General features: G+C 40.7%; 1 protein-coding gene across 9 annotated transcripts in view; it reads left to right on the top strand.

Annotated features, from left to right (window-relative positions):
- Positions 1–12,762, top strand: part of chd9 (chromodomain helicase DNA binding protein 9) — a 198,463-nt gene that overhangs the window by 173,637 nt on the left and 12,064 nt on the right. For all 9 annotated transcript variants that reach the window (XM_062023759.1, XM_062023750.1, XM_062023742.1 and 6 more), the window contains 8 exons: positions 1,310–1,399; positions 1,876–1,979; positions 4,465–4,582; positions 4,672–4,729; positions 4,903–4,951; positions 5,057–5,303; positions 8,535–8,740; positions 10,023–10,889. In XM_062023759.1, coding sequence (XP_061879743.1) covers positions 1,310–1,399; positions 1,876–1,979; positions 4,465–4,582; positions 4,672–4,729; positions 4,903–4,951; positions 5,057–5,303; positions 8,535–8,740; positions 10,023–10,889 — 1,739 coding nt within the window. The remainder of the gene's footprint in view (positions 1–1,309; positions 1,400–1,875; positions 1,980–4,464; positions 4,583–4,671; positions 4,730–4,902; positions 4,952–5,056; positions 5,304–8,534; positions 8,741–10,022; positions 10,890–12,762) is intronic.

Genomic DNA, 12,762 nt, shown 5'->3' with positions numbered 1-12,762 from the left:
AAAACTCCACCATCTTTTTCTAGATCTTGTTTTCTGTCATTTTCACGTGATCGTCTCCAAACTGGGTTGATCTTGCAATTTTTTTTTTGCTGCCGATTGAACTCAACCTTTAGGGTAGCCATCGAGCGCAAAGTTCGCCAATTTTCAGGTTGAAAATCAATAACTGTGCTTCTTAAGGTTGCAAGATATACAATATAAATGACAATAATACATATGGCCGATGATAGCGGTTTTGATAATATAGACACATCGTGATAATGCATGATGATGACTCATTCTAGCAGTCTCCTTTAAATTTGACAGCGACAAGCCTATGACTGCATCCTCAACATTGTAGTGTCCTTGCTAGCAGCTAACTTATCCTTGCCTTTATGGCAGCAAATTAAGTGTCTTACAAGTATCATTATCACTGGAGGACACAGACAAGCTAAACATGCTCCACTACACACTACAGGAGCACCACTTGGATGGAGCTCTAAAATGTATGTGGTAAGCGGATTGATGCAAATATCCACAGTAGCGATACCAAGCAAAGTATCGGTATATGATTGATACTACTACAGTGTTTGGATTGATATTTTTTAGTATCACAACATTTTTTGGGGGGTTATTATTATTTAAAAACTTCGAAAATAAGCCCCTGGATAAAGGAGCACTTAAGTGCAAAAACGGAAAAAGATTTTAAAAAAATAACAGCCAATCAGAGTTTAGTTTGCTCAAAACATTGTACGTGTTAAAAGGAAATAATAAAAATTTTGGATTGATATTGTTACACTGCCATCCTGTGTTTTTGTCTGATTATAATTGTGATCAAAAATGTAAACATTCAATGAACTTACAACATAAAGTAAACAGATATTAATTAACAAGTGGATTAATAATAGTTTCGAGAAAATAATACAACTGGAAATTACGTGATATTAAATATGTCATGTGTCAGCAGCCAAATTAAGTGCCTTTTTAACCCGTCTTAAAATAGTTCTTATCATTTATATGCCAAATAATATATCGCTATCACAGGAGGCTGCAATATAAATGGCCATTGCTAACTAATTATTAGTGTCACTATGTTGTAAATGACATCACAATGAGGAAAAAAGTTGTGTGATGTATCAAAAACACACACAAGGAAATATGCGGTTTTGCTCCACCAGGTTTTTGTCCTGTAAAAAAACACCACTGTATTTCTGCATTGAGGATTATAGCAGCTTTGTGTCCAACGAGGCCGTGTGTGTGCACCGCTCACTCGGACAATTGTGTGTGGTCAGGGATTTTTTTTTTTAAGCGTTGGTGGGTTTTCTGTACGCAGGGTGCTTCTCCGGGTCAGAATGCTGTACTATCTGAAACAAGAGGTGATAGGAGACGAGGCCCAGAAGGTTCTAGACAACGTAGACTGCAGGTGAGTGCACCACCTTTGTCCTTCCTTTTCAGACTTTTCGAGGGTGACCTAATTAATCCATTTGATTAATATATTGACAATACGACTAATGTGCTTAAAGTGCTTACTTTTAAAACTTTGTCCTGTATAGTTTAGCATCCAAAACCTTTTAACTTGTACATGTTCTAAGACATGCATCTTTTACGGCCTCAATAAATACCTCGTTTGAAGAGGTTTACAAAAGTGTGAAAGTGTTGTTTTTGCACCTGGTGGGAAAGGAAAATACATAAGGGACAAAACGCTATCAAGCTCCACCCGCTGGTGAAAGATGTAACTGCATGACAATGGGTCAGTTGCAACCAACTAAAAAAAAAACATTTATAAACTACATATTCAAAGTTGCAAGCATTTTATTATGTATCCCATAGTACGGATATATCGTAATATATCTCAATAAAATGTGTCCTGACTAACCCTCCCCTTCACTGCTCCACCAGTGAAGTAAAGATCTGGGTGCCAGAACCTGATCACTCCGAGCTGCCAGCCTTGTGGTGGGACGCTGTCTCTGATAAGTGTCTGCTGTTGGGGGTCTTCAAGCATGGTGAGTGCAACTTTGCATTTCAGAAAGTTTTTTTTTAATGAATATTAATTTGAAGAAATACCATCTTTCCTCATTTAACGGCAGAGGGGAGTTGATTTACTCGACTGTGGAAAGTACAAGGTGTCTATTAGGGGTTAAGACGTTAATCCTGCATGAGGGCTGCATTTGTACAATCCTTCTTTTAATCAGAAAAATCAGCTATAAATTTTTTTAAATCCTTTAAAAAAAAATATTTGGCTGCATTTTTATAATTTTTTATTATTGTTTACATTAAATTTTATTATAGTATGTGTTGCATATTACCTCCCTGCTTGGCACTCAGCATCAAGGGTTGGAATTGGGGGTTAAATCACCTAAAAATAATTCCCGGGCGCGGCCACCGCTGCTTCCCACTGCTCCCCTCACCACCCAGGGGGTATTCAAGGGTGATGGGTCAAATGCAGAGAATAATTTCGCCACACCTAGTGTGTGTGTGACAATCATTGGCACTTTAACTTTTTAATATAATTGTTTTGTATCTTGGCGACTGTCACTAACTTATGAGTAGAATTCCATCACTTTCTTTGGGAATTTCTCCGTGAACGCAATCGTACACGTCAGCTTTACAGATGCCACGTCTACTTTGCTGACAGTGTATATTGTGGTAATAATCACAATGATTGTTGATTATAGTCAAGATTTAATAATAATAATAATACCTGGGATTTATATAGCGCTTTTCTAAGTACCCAAAGTCGCTTTACATGTAGAACCCATCATTCGTTCACACCTGGTGGTGGTAAGCTACTTTCATAGCCACAGCTGCCCTGGGGTAGACTGACGGAAGTGTGGCTGCAATTTGCGCCAACGGCCCCTCCGACCACCACCTATCATTCATCATTCAATTCACCGGTGTCCCTCCGACCACCGGGAAGTGTCCCGCCCAAGGACACAACGGCAGCGATTTTTGGATGGTAAGAGGCGGGGAGCGAACCTGCAACCCTCAGGTTTTTGGCACGGTTGCTCTACCCACTACGCCATGCCGCTGCCGATTTGCAGCAGTCATTCTATATGTTCAAGTTGACGACACACCTGGTGATTTATTGAGGCATGGTATCCACTACAGAATCTTTTGGTGTTAACGCATTTGTACAGCTACAATGCGTATTTGTTAAAGGAATAATACGAAATAATACTTTAGTGCATTTGATTTTTTAATGTATACATTTAATTTTGTTTTGACAGTTTTAATTTGTGAATTTTTTTATTAGATTTTTTTTCCATCAAAAATGTGTTGTATACGACCTCAGTCATTTCAATACAACCGTCTTTACAATTTCAAATGTAGTCAAGATAATTACATCCACTTATTGGGATGGGTACCAAATCGAAACCAGTACTTTTGGTTGTGCGGGATGTCACGCCCGGTTGCCGACTCAGCTGGCTCTTTGCACTTCGCCACTTGCCGATCACTCCAGCAGCACTGAGAGCGGACACAGCCAAACTACCTTTAGGTAATGTTGTAATTTCCAATGCCAACAAAGTAATTGACTCAAACAAAATGCTCCAACATAAGTTGAGTAAGGCTAAACATTTCCAAAAGTGCACTAGCTTGTTGCCAACGTACATTGGCTTTGCTATTGACATGCTACTGATTAGCATTAGCAATTTTACATGGTGATTTCAACACCTCCATAACCAAGTTACAAACAGCTGGTGTGTAATAAGTACAATACTTCGAGTATTTACACTTTTAAGGGCGCAACAAGGAACAAAACTACACACCATAAACTATACAATCTTCCCATCGATTGTCTTGGACTTGCAACTTAGTGTCATACCTGCAAATGACACTCAGAAATGTGATGATAAAACAAGATATAACTGGACAACAGTTATATGGGGACGGCGTGGTGCAGTTGGGAGAGTGGCCGTGCCAGCAACCTGAGGGTTCCTGGTTCGATCCCCACCTTCTACCAACCTAGTCACGTCTGTTGTGTCCTTGAGCAAGACACTTCCCCCTTGCTCCTGATGGGTCGTGGTAAGCGCCTTGCATGGCAGCTCCCGCCATCAGTGTGTGAATGTGGAAATAGTATCAAAGCGCTTTGAGTACCTTGAAGGTAGAAAAGCGCTATACAAGTATAACCCATTTACCATTTATCGTAATCGGCTCATTTCTAAATAGATTTCATTGTCAAAAACAATTAATATTTATGAACACACACTAAAGTACCAAAAATGAGTACCATTTAGTACCGGTGTCGATTTTGAGGTATCGCGAATTGGCACAGTATCGGTTCAAATGTGAACGGTACCCATCCCTACCTCCAGGATTCTGTTTATTGTATTGTATATGCTCAGGTGAATGACACACCCAGGGGTTTTGTGGCGCATGGGCGAAAATTGTCGACTGGAAGCCACTATTTGAGCAAATGTCATATTTTGCCTCCTATTGTAGTAAAGTATTGTGTTTGTCATTGATTTTGTCTTTCATTTGTTTTTCCAGGTTATGAAAAGTACAACAGCGTCCGAGCAGACCCTGCGTTGTGCTTCCTAGACCGCGTCGGTCGACCGGACGAGAAGGCCATCGCCGCCGAGCAGAGAAGCAACGATTTCATGGACGGGTGGGTGACAAAACACCATATCAACTTGCTGTTTAAATAAAAACCCTTAGCGTTATCAAGTTGGAAATATTGTGCGTGTGTGTTTGCAGGGATGTGGATGATCCCGAGTACAAGCCTGCTCCGGCCCTGCTGAAGGATGATATGGAGGTAACGTCACACCCTCACCTAAAAGGTCACGTCTCCTTTGAAAAGGCCAATCAATAATCAGACTGACAGAGACGAACACCTTTCCCTCTTAGCATCGACGCACGTCTGCTCATATTACTCATTCAAACTGAGGTGTCCTTCCTTCTTTGAAATAACACGCCGTTTTCCCACAGGATGACGCCTCCTCTCCCGGAGACTTGGTCGTCATTGACAACGCCGGAGGTGCGTATTAGTCACACGTAATCCCACTTCGGAATCCTCAGGATTATATCTAAAGGTCGGAAATATCCACAGACAATTAATTAGCCCTTTTTTTTAATTCTCCAGATGCAGTTCCGGAGGTGCAGAGCGCCTACTGGCCCTCGCCGTCCGTGCTCACCGCCCGGCTGAGGCGCCTGATCACGGCCTCACAGCGCTACACCAAGAGCCGGCAGATCCTGCAAATCCACCAGGTGCAGACTCTGTCGCAGCCGCAGGTGGCCATGATGTCGGCGCCGCTCTGCCCGTTGTTGCCGCCGGTGCTCGCCGATCCGCTCAACCCTAAGATGGCCGCCAAGATTGAACGGCAGCAAAGGTCAGAAAAAAGAGAGCCTCAAGGAAAATTAATTTTTGGCCCGAAAATTTTAAGGGCAACTGCACTTTTTTGGGAATTTCGGCCATTATCCACAATCCTTATGTGAAACAATAACATGTTTTTGTTTTTTTTATTGCATTTTAACTCTCAAATAAGAGTCAGCTAACAATAGAGGTAACAGTTTTCACTGTTACCTCAGACTAAACACCTCCATCAATGTTTTATATGCATACTGTAAATATATATGTAATGTACTAATAGACACATTCAGATTAACACGTAATATTTAAATTTTTTGCACATTTTAAGCATAATGCGGCACATTAATTTCACGCATCACAACGTTCGTTTTTCCCTTCAACAGCACCACCACAATCAATAATCATGGCAGACTTTGTGAGAGACAGCAAAGTCTACTTTGGGACAAATGGTGATCCAGAACCTTATGTTTTTGATCCTAAATTTAAGGATGATGAGCTAAAAGTTTTAGAAGCGCAGCGATAAGCAGATCCAGCTAGTAGCAGTATTGCGGAATTCTTAACAAGAACTACAAACATAAAACAATCCACTTACTGTACAATGTCTGCTCTCACTGGGATGCCGACGGATGAGATAATCATATCTTCCCATTTAGATGTAGAATTGATCGTAATCCCCAAGCAGGTTAAAAAAAAAAAGAGTGGGCAAAAAGAGCGTCTTTTCGTGTCTTTCTCACAATTTCTGTGTCTAAATTGAATGTCAAAGTTGACCAACTTCTTGGTTTGTTACAACCTTCTGCTGTGAGAGGCATGATTTATTATCAATAATGTTTAACAACTCAACAGCTCACCAGCTCAGTATGTCAATAGCTGCATAAGCTAGTTACCTTTTTGTGATCACAACGCCGCTAAAAATAGTTCCTAGACTTTGGCGCTTATAATACATGAGATGTAAATAGAGTATGAGTGAAGGTTTTGGGATGTTTTTTTTTTTGAGAGATTTATGAGCGGGATAGATTACTCACATTAGCTGCATTGTTAGCCACCTCGTACTTGCCATATATTACTAATTAGAATGCATAAAAAATACATATTTGTTCTTGTCTTATATAGGGATTTTGAATGGTAGGAAAAACTCCCAAAAAGTGCAGTTCCCCTTTTAAAAGATACTTATTCTTAGTGTTCACTGGTATTTAACATAATATATTTTTATATTTCCATAATAGTCTGATAAAACGCTGATACGTTCAATTAGTGATTTTTCAGGAATGACAAAAAGCTAATCACCTCTATAAATGGCATTAAAACTGGTTATTTAAATGAGTCATTCATTATTGTTTTAATCAGATTCATCACCATTTTTAATCACAGTGAATGAATTACTTACTTACATAATTTAAAGGGGAACTGCACTTTTTTTTGGAAATCTGCCTATCACGAGCGACAAAAACACATCTTTTTTTTTTAGGATTTTAAAGATGGTAAAAAAAACGCTTGGAAGATGCAGCTAATGGGAGTCACCGTTGTAGCATTCAAAGCTCTTTAAAACAACTTCAAAACCTTCCAGCAATGCTTTCTATACACACTGCAAGTATATATATATATATATATATATATATATATATATATATATATATATATATATATATATATATATATATATATATATATATATATATATATATATATATATATATATATATATATATTATATATATATAAAATGTAGTAACAGACACATTCTAAACAATATTTAATAGGCTCAATATTTACCGTATTTTGTTCATTTTAATTCTTGCCGGAACTGACTTTTTTTCCGTATTGATTTCTGTTTCCATAGCAGTGCACTTCCGACCGTTGGCAACAAATGTGTGTTTCTACTTCTGTAAACAAATGCGTGTGTGTTGTAATCATGGCAGATTTGGTAACAAACAACAAAGACGACTATTTTTAGACAAATAAGGTTTTACAACCTCATCTTTTTGAAGCTGAATATACAGAGAATGAACTACTGCACGAAGCAGAGGGTGAAACGTTGGAGCAAACGGAAGCCAATAGCGAGGTGAAAGTGACCCAAAGCTGCAAAATGTGGAATTTGTAGACAAGCTATTTCAACATAAATGCCGTGCTTACCTCAAATAAACGGGAAAAACGTCCCGGGCCAGCTGGACCAAACACACAACTGTCCATCGAGTGAGTCACATTTTAATATCGATCATAATACATGCAGCACGTCGTGTGTTATTACGACTACAGTACATAAGCTGCTTGGCTAACTGTGTACAAACAAAACATGAAATGTGGGCTCATACTTTACAGATACTGTAATATGATTGTATATGTTTTTCAGTCAGTACAGATCGTTGTTCTATCACATTGTGTTGCGCATTACAAACTCAAAACGCGCTTCATGTTGACATACAAGCTATCTTATCTCTTTCCGTAGCTAGCTTTTACAGCTAATACCGTAGCACGCTGATGTGTTAGTACGCTACAAAAAGAGTTCCTCGGTGTTCGCTCTTACAATAACCATGTCGCTACAGCTTGGTTGTTATACAGGTTACGAAACATAAATAAAGTATTGTTGACGGTTTTTGAATGAATTTTTAAAGTCATTTAGTGGTAGAATTGATTGCTCCCATTAGCTGCATTGCTAGCCACCAAGAATGAGCCGATTTTTACACGTTGGAATGCAATGTAAAAATCTTGTCTCTCATAATAATTGTGAACGAGAGGCAAAATCCAGTGCAGTTCCCCTTTAAATTAAAGACACGCTTTACTCCCCGATAGGTCGAACAAGTGGTGAGCAGGGTGGGATGTGTCCTTCTGGATAGTCACTGTTGTTTAGCACAAATACAACTTTGTTTTCAAAATGTCATACAGGACAATTTTTTAATGTTGCGCTTGAATATTCGTTGTTTATTTGCTCAAAACATGCTAGTAGTTTTATCAAACTCTCGCTAACATATGCATTGATCTGATCACTAACTGTATAACAACCCACGCCGCCTTTCAGGTGAAGCATGTGTGCTCAAAATACATTTTGGAGTTAATCTGCAACTATACATGATTAATGCAAACATTTTTGTGATTAATAGCGATTTAACTCGTTATTTTTGACAGCCCCAATTAAAATCCAACCCAAATGGTACTTATTTGTTGAATTTTGTATCATAAATATTTGCACTGACGTCATTGTACAGTAAATACATTTCCATTACGTTAAAAAATGTTTTACTTCCGCTGTCAATAGATGGACCCGGCGGGAAGAGGCAGACTTCTACAGGGTGGTGTCCACCTTTGGAGTGGTTTTCGACCCGACGCTGGGCCGCTTCGACTGGACTAAGTTCCGGGCGATGGCTCGGCTGCACAAGAAAACCGACGAGAGCCTGCAAAAGTATCTGTGCGCCTTCACCGCCATGTGCCGACGGGTCTGTCGCCTGCCGCCCAAAGAAGGAGGTCAGAGCATAAACCGCACACACGCTTGGCATGAATTAACAAACAAGTATGGCTGTTCCGTACTAAATTATATTCTAAATTACAAATCAACAAACAAGTATGGCTGTTCCGTACTAAATTATATTCTAAATTACAATCTGGAACTGTAAAATTCTAAACATCATAACACATGAACAAGAGGAAGGCGACACGTTCAACAACAAAATGCATCCAGCATTGGGTGTACTTTTATATTAGAAGACATCTGGTTTGTTAAATTACAAACAATTTTAACCATAGAAAAAAATACAAGAAGAAATAATCTGTTCCAGGGTCAAACTTCCCCATTATAAAGCCTTCATTAACATTCAAAAACTTGTCATACAAGTGTAAACATAAGTGATTCTCTGGATAATAAAGGTGACTTTCTGACGGCGAGTTGATGTTGCTAATTAGGGATGGGTATTGTTCACATTTGAACCGCCAGGATTCGGTACCGCTACTCAACTTAACCAATTGTTGGTACTTTTGTTATTGAATATTGTTTTTGAGAATAAAATCTATTTTTTTATTGCAACATTTAAAAATGAACTGATCAGGATTACTGCTCTCCAGTTGTTTTAGTTTTACCTTTCTGAGTCAATTACAGTTACAAGTCCAAGACATTAGATAGCATTAGTGTAGAGTTCACGGTGTGTTGGTCATTTCAGTCTTTGCGGTCTGTTGCGCCCTAAAAAGTATTAATGCTGTAAGTATTGTACTTATTACGCACCAGCTGTTTGATTGTAACATGCATCTTCGTTCTAGTTTGCATAAACACATTTGGAGGTGTTGAAATCGCCATGTAAAGTCGCTAATGCTAATCAGTAGCATGTCAATGGCAAAGCCAACGTATATTAGTATCAAACTAGTGCATTTTTGAACAAGTGGAGCCTTACTCAACTTATGTTGGAGCATTTTTTGAGCCCATTTCTTTGTTGAACTTGAAAATGACCTAGAAGTAGTTTGGCTGAATACGCTGTCAGTGCTGCTGGAGTGATCGCCAAGTGCCGAAGTGCAGAGAGCCTGCAACAGAGCGCGATGTCACCCACAAGCCAGGTACCGAAACATGGCGCCGTTGAATTTTATGTGAATCGGTGCCAAGTAGGACCGTCGAGATTTGGTCGGTGACAAAAAAGTACTGGACTTGGACCCATCCCTATTGTTACACTCACACCAAGCTGACTCAGCAAAGTCAAATTAACACACTGCACTCTTGAGTTCTCTTTAATTTTTTCAAACACAGTCTTTACGTGCGTTCCAGACTCTGCGGTGGACCCGTCCCTCATCATCCAGCCCATCACAGAGGAGCGGGCGTCTCGCACCTTGTACCGAGTGGAGCTCCTTCGCCAAGTGAGGGAGCAGGTTATTCGCCACCAATTGCTCTTCGAGCGCCTGTCCCTGTGCCAGATGAGCTCCGACCTGCCCGTGTGGTGGGAGGTCGGCACCCACGACCGAGACCTGCTCATCGGCGCCGCCAAGCACGGGGTCAGCCGCACGGATTACCACATACTCCGAGACCCAGAGCTGGGCTTCATGGCAGCCCAGCGCGCCTCCGCCGTGACGAAGCCTGTCCCACAGCAGCCGTGCAATTTCACCCCGCTTCTGCACCCTCAGTACCAGGCCTTGGCACTGGTGGGTTCCCCGCTGCCTCCTCCGACCCAAAGAGAGGGGGAGACAGCTGGGCTGGTACCCAAAGTGGAGCCTCCCTCAGAAGGGGAAGAAAGCAGGGAGAACGTAAAGGACAGCTGGAGTCCCGCCGCCGCACCAGCGACCCCTACAGGTGTGGTGGAGGAGAAGCCCATCCCTGAATTGAGGGACAGCGAGCGGCAGATGGTGGCGGCGAGGACCACACCTCTCACGCCCAACTCCTCCGAAAGGAAGCCCAAGAAGGCCAGCAAGCGAGGCCGCAGAGAGAACAAGCGGGCCTCCGGGTCCGACACGGATGGCTCTTCGTCGAGTTCCTCCTCGCGCTCTTCCTCGTCTTCATCGTCGTCCTCTTCTTCCTCGTCCCGCTCCGGGTCCAGCTCGTCGTCTTCTTCGTCATCCTGCTCCTCAGGGTCTTCGTCATCGTCATCGTCGTCTTCTTCTGATGACAGCGACAGTGAAGGAGAGGACGGGAAGGAGAAAGGTGAGTCATGAAAATACATTTTAAGTCACTGAGTCACATCACAGCATATCATTAACAATACATCCATGTCATGCAAGAGGAATCTTGGGTACTTTGAGGTGCTGTCATCATGACATCATGGCCTTTTTTTCTTTGTGCTTGCCCGGAACCAATTAGAATAAATGATCAAATATAAAGTCACATTTTTATTGCAACATTTTTAAAGACATGACAACGGATGGATTTTATTTTTTAAAGCATTCTAACTTGTAAATAAGTCAGCTTACGGCGGAGCAAATGGCAGGTCCTCTATTTCGCCCATATTATCTAATAAAAAAACAACCAAATACCGCCAACAATACTCCATTTATATTTCTTGATTTGAATATTAACCAAGTTTTAGTGATATTGTTATTATAAGCACTAACGCAGACAAACTATAGCGGCGACGTGATCACAAGTTCGTGTGACATGATCAGGTGGTCAGCTGTTTCCTCGCTGCTCCCTGTAAGTTTATTCTAGATCATAAATCATGCATCTCACCTGGATAAAAGGCTCAGGATGTATTCTGATAAGTTGGCACACTTTGACAGCCATTGAAACTTGGTTGTTGATACTGTTACCTGATTGGCTGTTGGCATGCAACTCCTATTCATCAGGGACACTTCCTGTATCCTGTTCAGCTGGGTTCTCAGAGCGCGAGTGACTTTGTGCAACATATCTTGCCTTTTGTGCAACATATCTTGCTTCATAATTTCTTGTTTCTTCCAACCAAAAATTATAAATCTTTTTTTTCGAACACATTTTATATTGTGTGTCTATGGTGATATACAAAAACAGTGAAGTTGGCACAATGTGTAAATGGTAAATGTACTTATATTCAATTGAATAGACTTCAAAGACAAGATATTTAATGTTCAAACTGAAAAACTTGTTGGTTTTTTTTGCAAATCATTAACTCAGAATTTAATGGCAGCAACACATTGCAAAAAAGTTGGCACAGGGGCATTTTTACCACTGTGTTACATGGCCTTTCCTTTTAACAATACTCAGTAAACGTTGCTTATGGCAACATATGTTGCTCCAAAACCTGTACGTTCTTTACAGCATTAATGGTGCCTTCACAGATGTGTAAGTTACCCATGCCTTGGGCACTAATACACCCCCATGCCATCACAGATGCTGGCTTTTGAACTTTGCGCCTAGAACAATTCGGAGGACACAGCGTCCACAGTTTCCAAAAACAATTTGAAATGTGGACTCGTCAGACCCCAGAACACTTTTGCACTCTGCATCAGTCCATGTTAGATGAGCTCGAGCTCAGCGAAGCCGGCGGCGTTTTTGGGTGTTGTTGATAAATGGCTTTCACTTTGCATAGTAGAGTTTTAACTTGCACTTACAGATGTAATGACAAACTGTAGTTACTGACAGTGGTTTTCTGAAGTGGGCCTGAGCCCACGTGGTGATATCCTTTACACACCGATGTCGGTTTCTGATGCAGTACCGCCTGAGAGATCGAAGGTTTGTAATATCATTGCTTACGTGCAGTGATTTCTCCAGATTCTCTGAACATTTTGATGATATTACGGACAACAGATGGTGAAATCCCTAAATACCTTGTAATAGCTCGTTGAGAAATGTTGTTCTTAAACTGTTCGACAATTTGCTCACGCATTTGTTCACAAAGTGGTGACCCTCGCCCCATCCTTGTTTGTGAATGAATGAATACATTGAAGCTGCTTTTATACCCAATCATCCATTCAATTGAATATAGGTTGAAAAGGATTTGCAAATCATTGTATTCTGTTTTTGTTTACGATTTACACAACGTGCCAACTTCACTGATTTTGGGTTTTGTACATTACTGCATACGTCAGCAGCTAAAAGGGAGCTT

This window comes from Entelurus aequoreus, linkage group LG02, assembly GCF_033978785.1.
Source record: "Entelurus aequoreus isolate RoL-2023_Sb linkage group LG02, RoL_Eaeq_v1.1, whole genome shotgun sequence".
Taxonomy (NCBI): Eukaryota; Metazoa; Chordata; class Actinopteri; order Syngnathiformes; family Syngnathidae; genus Entelurus; species Entelurus aequoreus.
This window is presented reverse-complemented; position numbering and strand designations above follow the sequence as displayed.